This window comes from Notechis scutatus, chromosome 1 (genome assembly GCF_049901735.1).
Source record: "Notechis scutatus isolate UNSWTSFEM ecotype Mainland chromosome 1, rNotScu1.2, whole genome shotgun sequence".
NCBI lineage: Eukaryota > Metazoa > Chordata > Lepidosauria > Squamata > Elapidae > Notechis > Notechis scutatus.
In genome coordinates, this window is record NC_142009.1 from 78,230,275 (window position 1) to 78,243,648 (window position 13,374).

At 41.7% G+C, this 13,374-nt stretch overlaps 2 protein-coding genes across 2 annotated transcripts in view; both read left to right on the forward strand.

Moving 5' to 3' along the window:
* The first annotated feature begins 563 nt into the window (after window positions 1-563).
* PRR18 (proline rich 18) lies at window positions 564-3,845 on the forward strand. The gene has a single exon (XM_087968907.1). The coding sequence runs from the start codon at window positions 1,942-1,944 to the stop codon at window positions 2,716-2,718; it is 777 nt and encodes a 258-aa protein (XP_087825033.1). The 5' UTR covers window positions 564-1,941; the 3' UTR covers window positions 2,719-3,845.
* Window positions 3,846-7,685: 3,840 nt separating this feature from the next.
* LOC113417046 (uncharacterized) overlaps window positions 7,686-13,374 on the forward strand; it is a 58,410-nt gene continuing 52,721 nt past the window's right edge. The window contains exons 1-3 of the mRNA XM_087970230.1: window positions 7,686-7,700; window positions 8,261-8,453; window positions 11,708-11,832. Coding sequence (XP_087826356.1) covers window positions 7,686-7,700; window positions 8,261-8,453; window positions 11,708-11,832 — 333 coding nt within the window. The remainder of the gene's footprint in view (window positions 7,701-8,260; window positions 8,454-11,707; window positions 11,833-13,374) is intronic.

A 13,374-nucleotide genomic window follows, 5' to 3' on the forward strand; every position in this document is an offset into this window, starting at 1 on the left:
AAAATGAATAACTTGTTATTTGGTCATTTAACTTCCTCCCAACCACATATTATAAAGATCAATAGCACTAAAACTCCCATTTCCTTGTTCTGCTTTCAGAGGGATTATACACACTAGTAGTTAGTGATAGGCCTGTGTGGCAAAGTCCCTTGTAAAAAGAGAGGCAGACAGCTGACTTGTGAGTAATTGCAAACTAATACTGAGTGGACCCCAAGGATGTAGAAAACCTGCTGTAGCTAATTCATCCCAGACCCTTAAGCATTCCAGGTCAGGAGTTGAAAACAGTCTCTTTGGAGTGCCAGCAGTTCAACTCAAGAACTCAAAGAATAAATTCTCAAAATAAAATATCAAACCAAGGAAGAAAGATAGAACAGGTGGCAGCTGAGGAGGCTTGTTACCCTCCTTCACACCAGCAGATTCAATGGGTATCCCAACCTCAACAAATAGGCAATTCCCTAACTTGGAAATGCCGTTAGTTTCCTCACCTGAGAAATTTCGAGAGAGGAACCAGATCTATTTAGTGCCTGACAAATGAGCCAGGTCCTAACCAAGCAGCATAGACAGACCTTGATAAGGGTAATTTCCACATCCTCTCTTTGTCCTCCTGCTCTCTTCCTTCATCTCAGTCTCCTCCAATCTCCATACCTATTCTTTTGGCAGGACATCTTTGAGGTTTAGCCAATCCTGAGCCTGCAGACACTGAACAATGAAAAAGTTAACCTTCGAGTTGTTTCTTTAAAATAGACTTTAGTTTGAAAGGTAAAAGTTGTAGCCTGGCAATATTTACTTTCTAGGAAAGGGTCTAGTCAGGGCTGCCAAACTCATGGCCCACAAGCCAGATGTGTCATGTGCTGGCCACACCTGGTTTAGCAAGGGGGAGGAGTCACAATATATCACGTTATGACACTGTGATTGAGGGATCTTTCCTTCATCCACCCAGCATTCTTGGTTTCTATGTTTGCTGATAAGGAAGAGGTTTTGATTTCTTACAAGAAACCTCATAGTTTGCATGGAATTCTTTTGTTAGTGGTGACCAGGAAAACAATAAATGCAAAACCAGTTTAAGGAAATAACAGTGGCATATACTGAACTTAGATATATTTGCATAGCACATGAGGCCATTCTAAGGCCATCTCACTGGAACCTCAAGATGTATAAATCTACTTCACTGTGGTCTGCTTACATAGCACATTTAACTAAGCAGCATTCAACGACTGCATTGGCTAAATGTGGTTAACCTGAACTTTGGTTAGGCTTCAACAACTTAGATTGTGTGAATCCACTGTTTGGGAAACACTTGACTCACTACAGCAGCGGCCTAGGCTACTAGCACGCAATCTAAAAGCAAATAGAGCTTTTATAGGCTATTGTCAATGAGAGATTCGTGTTTCAATGAAATGGGTAAATACTTTCTGTACAGGAAGAGATTTGAATGGAGAGTTGTGGGGGGGTTAGCAGCATCAACTAATCGAAAAGTCCCACTTTTTTCAGAGCGGGAAGTGGCTATTTAAGCCTCCAGCCGAATCCACTACGGAGCAGATTCCCAGTAGATCACTCCTTTGCCTTTTCAGAGGGGTGGCGGCGGCGAGGAGCTGAAGAATTCAAAAAAACAAAAACAAAAACCGGCCCGGCTTCGAGATAAGAATCGCCTCGGCTCTTCTTTCTTCGCCAGGTAGGGGGCGAATTTCCGTCCTGAGGAAGCGGATTGGCTCTGTAACCAGCCCTAATCAAAGCCCTCCAGCCTCGCCTGGACGTCGCCGCTCGCTCGGCTCCTCCTCTAGACTCCAACCCGCCTCGTGTCTCATTCACCGGCAGCATCAGAGCTTAGGTGGCGCGCGAAGGCGCCGGGCTGCTTCGCCGAAGGCTGGCAAGGAGCTCTGAAGACATGCCCAGCTAAGCGCGGACACAGGAGGAGGAGGAGGAGGAAAAGTCTCTCCCGCCATGTCCTTGCCCCCTATCGCGCCGCCACCTTCGGCCGCCCCCCGACTGCAATCGAGGAAGCAACACCAGCCGTCGCCGCCCGTGGCGGCTCCTCGAAAGCCGATGGCGGTGTTGGCGACGGCCCCTCTCGCTCCAGGCAAGCCTCCTTGGAAAGGGCGCGGCGTGCCTTCCGAGCGACCCGCCGGCTTCTCCAGTTCCTGGCCCAGCGCCTCCCTGCAGAAGCAGCTGCCGCGCGGCAAAGCGGGCCAAGGCGGCAGGAACGCCCCGCCGGCCGAAGGAAGGGCGGCGGCTGCGGCTGCCTTAAGCGCTGCCTTGTCTCGCAGCCGGGGCCGCTCGGGACCGCCGGCCGCTGGCACGCGCTCCTGCGAAAGCCTCTGCCCGGCGCCGGGAGGCCGCGGGGAAGCTTCGCTCCGCTTCTCGCTCAGCCTTCCCCCGGAGGCGATCCGGGTCTTGCAGCGGCGGAGCCTGGAGAAGCAGCGGCCGCGAGGGCGGGTGGCCCGCTTCGCTTCCCCCGACGCCTCCAGGTGTCCTCTGGCGGGAATCTCGTCGCCCGAGGGGGACTTGCGCGCCTTGCTGCAGGTGTCGCTGCTGAACGAGCGCCACCGCTACGACGACGTGGAGTACGAGGAAGACGAGGCGGCGGGCGACCCCGGAGCCTTCGCGGCCGACGAAGGGCTGGTGCGCAAGTGCACCGAATGGCTCCGCGGTGTGGAAAGCGCCGCTGCCCGGGACCGGGCGGGCAAGATGGACACCCTGCCTCACTTGAGCACCCTTTGAGCGGCCGGGCTTGTGGGTCTTCACCAAGGCGCTCTTCCGAAAAAAAAAAAAAAAAAGCACCGTTTGCGAATACAAATGCTTACCGTTCCGTTTTCCGGTTGCTTTCTAGCTTACTCCTGCGAGGAGGGGGGGCGGGAAATCTCACTTTCTACTTATGGGTCGTACCGTAGAGCACGGGTGGATTTCGGCCTCTCTTTCCTGGGGAGTGGGGGGGGGGGTGGTTTTCTTTTTTGTGCCTTTTCTTCGGAAACACCCAGGCGGAAAGCCCTGCCGTTCTCATCACCAGCGGTTGCTAAGGCAGCAAGGTGGCCTCACGTTGTGCAGCGGTAGCCTTAGGTAAAATGCACTTTGAAGGGATTGTTGCTCCCCCAGTCAACATTGTCTCTTTGCTTGGTAGCTCATCAGAAAGGTGCTTGCCATTGTCTCCCAAGATGTGTCAAATATGTCTGCCAAAAGAGCATCCTCGCTTCACCTCTGCTTCTGGAAATCTGCTTCACTTCTTGAATGGACTAGTGTTAATCTAGTCAGCATTTTTAAAAAATGTTATTGCATAGTGTTAAGGAAAAGGACACAGGAATGCATTTGTGTGTTATTCTTTGCTAAGGTAGTATAAATGTTTGAACGTGAAAGATGAGAAAGGTGAAGTAAGCTTAATGCCTCAAGTGTTTGGTTTTACTAAAACCAGCCAAATATGAGTGTTCAATTTTTATCGTCTCTGTTCAATTTGTTATAATGCAGTGATTTATTTTGTTAACCTTTGTAAAGATTGAGGACTCTTGTCTAGTTTGAATCTGTTCCAAGTATGCTTAGAACAGGTTCACCTTACTTCAGGGGAAACACCTGAATGCATGCTGAGATCCAGAGAAGTTAAAGCAAGACTGGGGGTGGGGGGGAACCTTTTCCCCTGGTTTAGTTCAACTTTCTGGATGTGCTCTGAGGATGACTCCGGAGTTTATGAATTAACTTTCATTCTCACAATAGAGACAAAAAATATGCTGTCTTCTATTCAAAGTGTTCTGAACAAAAATATTTTATTAGTACTTTGTAAATATAGAATAGCACAGTGATTTTGTAAACCTGCAACATTTCTATTTATTTGAATAAACCACAAAATTTTGTGAGACGGATGTTCTTTTTGTTTAATATCCTACATTTTAACAGAAAATTAACTAATGGATTCACCATTGGCAAGTCAGATGTATAAAGTTAAAATTGCATATATATTTTTATTTCATATATATATGTGTGTGTGTGTGTATGTGTGTGTTCAATCAATCTGATTGATAGTTGGTAGTTGGAAATATATATCTAAATATTTAAAATACTTAATTTTTTTTAATTGGTTTACCATTTATTTGCCAAATATCAGAAATAATAAAATGATTTTTAATGGAAACTAGCAGCTTTATTTTAGTATACTTAATCTCTAGGTCATTCTTAAGGGGAAAAAAGAGATATTACTGCTCCTACTCATCTGCAAAGGGGATATGCTAAAATAATATCATGTGAATAGTCTTTCCCAACCTGGTCACTTGAAGATGTGTGGACTTCAAACTCCCACAATTCCCCAGCTGGCCAGCCTGGAATAGAGTGAAATGGACATGAGTGAGAGTTGAGGGATAAAATTTCAAAAGGCAGGAGCCAGAATGATGCTATTAATATAAAAAATTAACTACAGGAAGCCAGACAGCACATCATCTACCTTTGATGGGAATGTGAGAAATAATTCCTCATTGTTTTTACATTTGATTTGCATAAAAATACTCCCATGCAGCAACATTATCAGCTTGAGAAGGCCACGAGTCAATAGAAGCATCTAAATCACATGGCTGGCCCTATCCCGTGGGGTGCTTAAATCTGGCCCACGCGGCCAGCCTGGAAATAGCAAAGGACCGGCCTGTGGTGCCTCTGGCAGCCAAAATGGGTACACACTGTTTTGGCCAGTAGAGTGTTGCAAGAGGCCATCCAGGCTGAAAATGGGGCATGGGGGCGGGGGCATGCGTAGCCCTCCCATGCCCCGTTTTGGCTGGCAAGATGTCTGTCCCTCCTCCAGCTGGCCCGCAGAGAACTACAATGCTGATGCGACCCTTGAAGAAATCCAGTTTGACACCCCTGATCTAAATTCTTCCCCAGCGTCTATTTGATAATGGAGTGTAAAGAGAACTTAAATACTTCTCAGCCAGATGGTGTTGAGATTTTTACACTGATCAACAGTCAAGCGAGCTAATCTGAAACTTGGTTATTCTTTGAAAAGTGCACACTGGGATTATGCACTCTGCAAGTTTATTACAAAAACATTTTGTATAGAACTTGCCAATCATACATGATAGGATAATTGGGTGATTATTTGCCAGATCACTCTTGTAGAGATTAGGTGCAATGGCTCAAGTTATAAGGTAGTGGGGAATTACTGATGTTTGCAAAAAGGAGAACAAGTACAGACGTCCACCAACGGATTTATTTTAAAAAAATCTGGGGGGAATTAAGTCCTTTCCAACCACTTTGCTGTTCTTTCAGTGGGGGAGAGCAAGTTAAACATTTCTGAATTTGATATTGGTGGCCCCTTGGACAGAAGAGTAAGAAATTGTATGCCTAGATTTCTCTACTAACTGATACATAAAATAGATTTTAGTAATGGGTGTCTTTAGGTACACTGAATTTTTAGAGCTGTAAACTACTGGTTACATAGGATTAAACAAGCTATCATTTTTTGTTGAGAACTGCTTTTTGAAACTTTTCTCAGTTCATTGTTTTCCTTTCCTCTCCCAACCTACGCAGAAAAGATTGATACTCCTTTTTCAATGAAAAATTTCTCCAGAATTTGGATAGTTACAGCGTTTCGTGGGTATATAGGCAGAAGCTAACACAGTCCTGCCTGAGATACTCTTTGTCAAAACTAGAGCTGCACAGGCAATCCTTGGTTAACAACTGCCGTGTTTAGTGACCATTCAAACTTAGCACTGAAAAAATATATTTATAACTGGTCCTCATACTTAGGGCAGACACAGCATCTCCAAAACACTTGGCAACTGACACACATTTACAGCAGTCACAGTTTCTCACGGTCACGTGATTGCCATTTGCAGCCTTCTCTGTCGGCTTCTGACAGCCTTACTGACAACCAGAGAAATTTATAGAATCTGCTGCTTTTGTCAAAATGATAAAAAGCACCACACCATTGCAAGGCAAATTCTGCCCTTTTCGTATGTATGTGTCATCACAACATATATAAAAATATGTTGGAGCTGGCATCACTTTAATGTGGTTTTATTGCTTTTATAAACTCCAAGTCTTAAAAGTGTTTTTGTAGTAGTATATATTCATATTCATGCAATTATTTATATACTATATATATTCCCACTATAAATTTGGCTTTGAACACAGCATTTGTATTCAAAAGTACATACTTACCCGAAAGGATCAAGGTAGTGTCATCAGCACAGCATCCTTTGGTGTGGGAGAAATTGATAAATTTGTCTCCTTTTCATTTGGTACCATCCAATTACATTTTCTTCTTGTGTATCCAGTTTTGGCATTCCAGTTTCCAACACAAGCAGCACATCTTGTATGTTCTGTCAGTTTTAAACTGAACTTCATCAAGGATGGAACTCTGCACCTGAGTTCTCTCTCCAAATTTTGTTAGTTTAAAAGGTGGTCCTATAGGTTTCCTTCTAAACAATGTAAATCCACTACTACAGACAGATTGATCGGAACAATTGTACCTGGGATTATTCCGAGGATTAGTTTTCTGATCGGGTAGTCCAGTTTCCAAATTCAGAAATGATTTTACTTCTAGGATGGGACTCAATGACAAGTTCCTTTTTCAACATTTGCTTCTGCACTGGTGATTAAAACAAATTTAAATGACCATCACATTAAAGGGTTGTCCATGAAGTCTAATTGATATTATTCTGTCACTGATTCCATTGTGGCCAAGTACTGTGTCTGCTACACCCTTCCTAACTATAAAAGCAATACTGTTTCATAGTTTTTCCATGTCTTGAGTAATAAAGGGTATGACTGTCTGACAGAAAATGCCCTGTCCCATCCATCTCAATTCAATAATGCCTAAGATGTCAATTTGTAGTTTCATCTTTCTCTGGGTTGAGCTTTCCTATGTTTATGCTTCTTATGTTCCATGTCCCTGCTGCAATTCTATGCAGCTTTAGATTTTCTTTTCTTGTATGGCAACTTTCAGCAACTTGACATCCTGTAGGTTTTACGTAGCTCTTTTGTCAGCACGCTAAAAGATCATCAGCTCTTCTTCAGTAGCATACAAGAGGAACCCATCACCAAGCAATCATTTTATATTTTACACACACACATGCATATGCATATACATATACTTAAACATATACATACATACATACATATATATGAATTGATGTTTTTGCCATTACCATGACCTCTGGCATCTTCCTATATCACTGCTGCCCAGTAAAGGTGCCCACTTGCTTTAGTCAAGCAGCTAGAATGACTTTTATATATTGAGTGATCCAGCTGGGAAATATATACTGTTGGCACAAACTCCCAATGCTCTGTTTGTTGCTCCCAGGAGTACTCCCTGCCACAATGAAGCTACTCAGCAGGACTTTTGGGGGGATATATATAGCTACTAGTAGGAAGTAAAATAAAAACTGCTAGGTTACCTTTATGTCAGAGGTGGTATTCAGCAGGTTCTGACCAGTTCTGGAGAACTGGTAGCGGAAATTTTGAGTAGTTCAGAGAACCAGCTCCCATCTGTTCTCTGCCTACCAAGTCCCAGCTGATCTGCTGGGTCTTTTGTTTCCCTGCACAGGAGAAAAAAAGGAAACCTGCTGGAAAGCAGGTTAGTGGGGTGGGGATTTTACAGTAACCTTCCCCTGCCACGCCCACCAAGCCATGCCACGCCCACAGAACCAGTAGTAAAAAAAATTGAATCCCACCACTGCTTTATGTTATTTATTACTCTTTTATATCCCTTATGCATGGAAAGAACAGAAGTAAGTGTTGGAAGAAAATTCTTAAAGCTGCTTGGATATTCCCTTGTAGCTACAGTACTATTGCTATTTACTTAATTACTGCTAGCCTATTAGAAATATTGAGATGCGTTCCCCAATTAGTACATATAAAATGGAGATATTAAATCCCTAATGTAAAAGGGATTAAATCCCTGATGAAGCTCACATTTTGGGAATGTGCATTAATTAATCTTTTGTATTTATGAGATTGGGATGTGAGTGTTTAGAATTAACTAACAAGAAGTTGCAGAAAACAAAATCTTTCTTCAACTCTATTTATGGTAACGGGGGTTATGAATTTCAGACATCGGTGAACTAAATAAAATAACAGTTAAATTCTTGAACATATTAACAAGGACAATAACATTCTAAAATAATAAAATCATGGATGAACCGGTGTGACGCCACGAGGACGTAGTGAAAAAACTTTTTTTTTTTAATCCCCCCAGGGGACCTTTTCTAAGAACTCTTGTGCATTTGACCAGTCATTTCCGCCATTGTTTGCTTTCCCCGCACTGTAATTCCAGGCCCTCTTTTTATAGGGAAGCAAACAGAAAAGCAATCTGTCTCCAGCCCTTAAAAGTCAGAGGAAGGGTCGCCAACGGCTCCGCGGGACCGCGGGTGGGAAGGAGACAAGGGTGGCGCTCAAAGCTGACCCGCCCTTGCAGCTTCCAAAACGGAAGCAAGGGCGCTTTTCGCCTGTGCACCGAGGGACGCCGTACTCCGTGGCGAGAGGTAAGCCGCACCGCGACTCCTCAGGGGGAACGTGGGGATAGGGTGTGCGGGGAAATCTGCCTTTAGAAGGACTCGCTGGAAGCGCACGGGCTTTACAGTCGTGGGCGCGGTTGACTTTTCTAGGGAGAAGGCGGGGAAGAAAAGGCAAAGTCAACCGCCGTTGAGGCAGGATTGTTGATGCTTCACTTGGAGCATTTGAGATCACGCAACAGGGCTTAACCAAAATATGCATTTCGCCCACCTATAGCGAGAGAGGTTGCAAAGCGTAGTGTAGCTACTGTTCCTTCACAGACATGGATATACTGAGTGATCCATACCAAAGGTAGCTAACAAGGAAGCTCTTGGACATTTTTGTGACAAAGGACTTGGGGATGATGATATTTCATCCTTTATAATTAACAGCCTGTCCAGCCTCGTGTCATATTATGTAGGGAGGTGAGTAATAGAGAAAATTCCACAAGGTGCACCTGAGCTCCTGAATATTCTCAAGGGCTGGGTTGAGACAGCCAAGACTAGAAGGGTGTTGACTTTCAGAAGGAAACTTGACTTTCTGTAAAGTGCTTTCTTCATTTTGGGTGGGCCCTTCTAGGGTTCTGGGAGCATGTTTTGAGAACACCATTCTTCAAGGATCATGAAGCCCTGGAAGATAGCACCTGAGACTTCATAAGTTATAAGCCATTCTCTTTGGGCTAGACATTAGGGTTATATAAGATTTTAAAGGCACCAGGTGGTTGGCATGGCTGACTGAAAATTGTTGAGCCCTTTTAATTTGAATTCAGGGATTCACTGAATTGAGTGGGAGGTGGCCTGAGGAATGCTCTCCTGGCCCCATTGGGGATTGTCAGTAGCAACCTGTCTGTAAAGGTTCACAGAGCTTTAGCGTTGCAGGTCTTAAGGCTCAGTAGAAATAATTTTATGCAAATGGAAAGAAATATATATGCCTGATGTTAAGGGAAAGATTCAAGATAAGTGATATCCATTTTTGAACTCTCCTTATAATCTAAAAACAAGAGAATGGATAAGGCTAAATCTATAAGGCTAAATTTAATACTAAATTAGAAGATTGGATTAATCTTATATTGATCCTACGCAGTTCTTATTTTTTCTTTATTAGTTTCTTGTTTTACGTTCACCTTATCTTGATTTATGTTCACCTTACTTTGATCACTGTTAATATATGTCATTCTTTTATTGGATAGTCAGTGTAACTTTTTGTTGTCTTTCACCATTTTTTTTAAAAAAATCAGTAGTTCTCTGTGACTCAAGAGATGTTTTTGGAGTTCCGAAATACTTAAGAAATCAAGGTAACATTCTGTGAATGTTACATTGTTTTGTGCCTATTCGTCATGGTCATTAATCTTCTTGAACTGTCTACTCTCTCATTTCAAACTTGACCTTTATTGAATTCCCCGAACAGAAGCCTCATTGAAAACTCAAAACCTTGAAATAATTCAAGGACATGTTGCTCTGAACTGTTATTAAATAAATTATGTGTTATGGTTTATATACCTTAGCGTGTTGTGCAATTGCAGATAGTTGTGGCATATTCAATAAAGTATAGCTACCATGTCTTAGAAATGTGTTAGATGTCATTTTAGTGCCCTTGCTATAACACTTGAGCCGTGTTGAACCTGGACCAGGCTGCTGGTTCTGTCTGCCTAGATGTCCTATCTCCCCTTTCCTCTCATCAAAAGTAGAATAGAACCTTGAGCCTATGGCATAATGGCAGGCTTTTGTCCAGTGTACCAAGGACTCAAAAGCTCCCTACTCTGCTCGCATGTTTGGAGAAGCTACACCATAAGAGCCTAGCCCTGAGAGCAGTGATGAAGACCTATATGTTGGGTGGGCGGCAGTTCCATCTACTGAGCAGCCCTTGGCAAAATGTCAAACTTAATCAAAGGAGCTATGCCAAGCCCTATTTATATTTTCTTTTACATTTTTCTTTTCCTTACACTGAATATCTTCAAAATTTAGAAATAAGGATAAGGGTGGGCGAGTGAATATAAATAACTGAGCATCAAGTACTGAAAATACAGTTGATTTCTTTCAATCAAATAAATTAAATGCCCTTTATCTATCCCACTCTGAGATGTAGGCTGAGCTTACACATCACATTAAGTCATCTGCTTTGCCTTAACTTGTTGCATAAGCCACGATTGGAACACTATGCTCAGACACAAGTAAATTGCATTTTGGCTTATTCTTTATTCTATTCCTACCAAACAATTAATTAAGTTGGACTTTTTTTTTGAAAGCTAGCTGTTTAATGAGAGCAATAACCAATGTAATTACACAGAACAGAAAATACTTGCTCGGTGAGCTTCTAAAAATGAATTCAGTTGATTTTTCTATGTTGTATAGATATTTTGTGCTGAAACCAATAAATAGTTTGAAGATGCAGAATGTAGGGCTATTTGGGAAAAGGGAAGAAGGAGGTGACAAAATTAAGTGGTGAAATATAATTTAGAAATATCACAGTTTTAAGGTTTTCAGCAAATGTTTGTAATTGTACGATGTTAAAACCCAAACAAAAAAGCTGGTACAGAAGACAGAAGACACGTTCTTGTTACAAACTAAGGTATAATTTGTTTTTCTCTATTTAACTTTGTCTTAGCATTCTGCTACTATATTATTTCTGCACTGCAAAAATTCATTAGAGTTTTTTGCATCTCTTTCCTGCTATTCAGTGGTTGTCCAACTCAGATTATGGTACATTTGGGATTATGCCTTAATGCAGTACAGTATATAATTCTAAACAATTATGGTTTGTTCATGACAAACAAACTATGGCCCAATACTTGAACCAAACTAAATGGACTAAGTTCAGAAAAATAGATAATTGTCCATTGTGTAATCATATTTCAGTTCGGGTTTTTTTTTTTTCAGTTCATTTTTCAGTTCTCTTCTTTGATGGAACAAATATTTGATGGAGCAAATATTACAGCCTAAAACAAATGTAATATTTATCATATGGAAAACATAACTATATAAAGGGGATTGATATGGAATATTTAATGAATTATAATTATTCAAAAAAATCTTGCAATACAGCTTTTCTTTGTTTCATCTAAGGTGGTGCTTGTACAGATCTCAGATTGTTGAGTTGCTCAGGTAATACGTTGCTTAGGTGAACAGTGTGTTACTCAGGAACAAAGCTTTTAGACAAATGCCTAATGTTGATTTAAGAGGTCAGCAGTGTTGTGATATAACTTATGTAGTAATATTGTGTTTTCCATGTTTACATTTCTTTGCAGGTTCTTTTCGTAACAGCTTTCAAGAGAAACATCAGTGTACTATGGAAGGCTCCTCTCAGCTTTATAAGAAAAGTACATTCCCTCCACTTTTGGAGTCTTACTTACCTCTTAATTGCCAGAATCAGGTAATACAGGTTTTGCAATGTGACCATTAAACAATTGTATTACAACTTTTTAGTTCTTTTTTCTTTTTGTAATAAAATTCCATAGCATGTGTATCAGTATTTTTTCCCACTGTGAATTTGCATGGTAAACTTCACTACATGATCTTCCTGCAAATGTTAAAGTGAATTTGCTGTTTCCAAATCTCACTAGAATTAGTGACCCTGATGGAAGGAGAAACACTGTGAAAAATAGCAATCTAAATACTTTAGGAGAGAGCAGTGCTTGGTGGGCTTGGAAGCTAAACTTCTAGTTCTTCCTTCCATGTACTGCTTATTAGATACTCAGATAGGGCTTGAATTATGACAATAACCAGGACTGGAACTTCTGTCACTAAGTGATGTGGTTGTTCTGTGAGTTGTGCCTAATTTTACAACACCTGTGACTGCTAAGCAAATCACCATGGTCATTAAGCAAATCACACAGTTGTTAATGAATTAGGCTTCCCCCATTGACTTTGCTTGTTGGAAACCCCACCAGGAAGGTTGCAAATGAACCCCCCCCCGGATGATGACCCCTGGAGGATGCAACCATTGTAAATACTTGCTAGTTACCAAGCACCCATGACCATGGGGACAGCCCTAAGTGTGAGGAGCGGTTGTAAATAACATTTTTCCATGCTGTAGTGACTTGAAATGGTAATTGAACAAATGGTTAAATCTCTTGGACTACCTGTAGTCACCAAGAGCCACATTGCTCCTAACTGAAAGCCTTCTTCACTGGGTCAGAGTTTGCATTATGGACTCAAGCAAGAATTTAAAATTAAATTAAATTAATGTAATTTCAAAAAGAGACTGGACAGCCATTTGTCTAAGAGAACTGGATTCCTGTACTGAGAAGAAGATGGGACTAGATAACCTAAAAGTTCCTTTCCAACATTATAATTTTATCTCTTAAGGTTAGAATGATGTGCTGATGTTCACCATCAAGTACCCAATGTGGTTTTTCCACTACATAGTCCTCATGGCTAACATATATTCCCTCTTCTTCTGTTGATGTCTTGAAGCAGCTTCACTTTCTAGTCACTATTCCAACAACTAATAAGTTCTGGGACTTTGTGTCTCCTATTTAGTTCTGGCTCGGCTTTAATGTAAGCAAAATGACAACTCATTAAATATTTCTCTGGTCTTTTAGAGTTGCAGAATTGCAGAAAGCAAGATTTTTCCTTTTGTAATTGTTAAACTTTGCAGAGTTTGTGGGCAGTCTGTTTCCCCTGTTAACAGAATTGTTTTTCTTCACTAGGCCTCCTGGCCATTGGGAACCATTGCAGGTCCTTGAAAGGAATAAGCAGCTTGATGATTTTGCAGGTCTCCCTCTTCAGCAATCGCTCTAGTTTTTAATTCCCTGCCTATAACTAAAAGTTATTTTGTATTTACCTAGCCATAGGGATAAAAAGCAGTTTAAAAAGCAGTCAGGATTGATCAGGGCAATTTCTAACTCCTAAGAGAAGAGCGTATGTCTTGCACCCCTTTATGGCATCCATATGGGCAAAGAGAGCTGAGGTA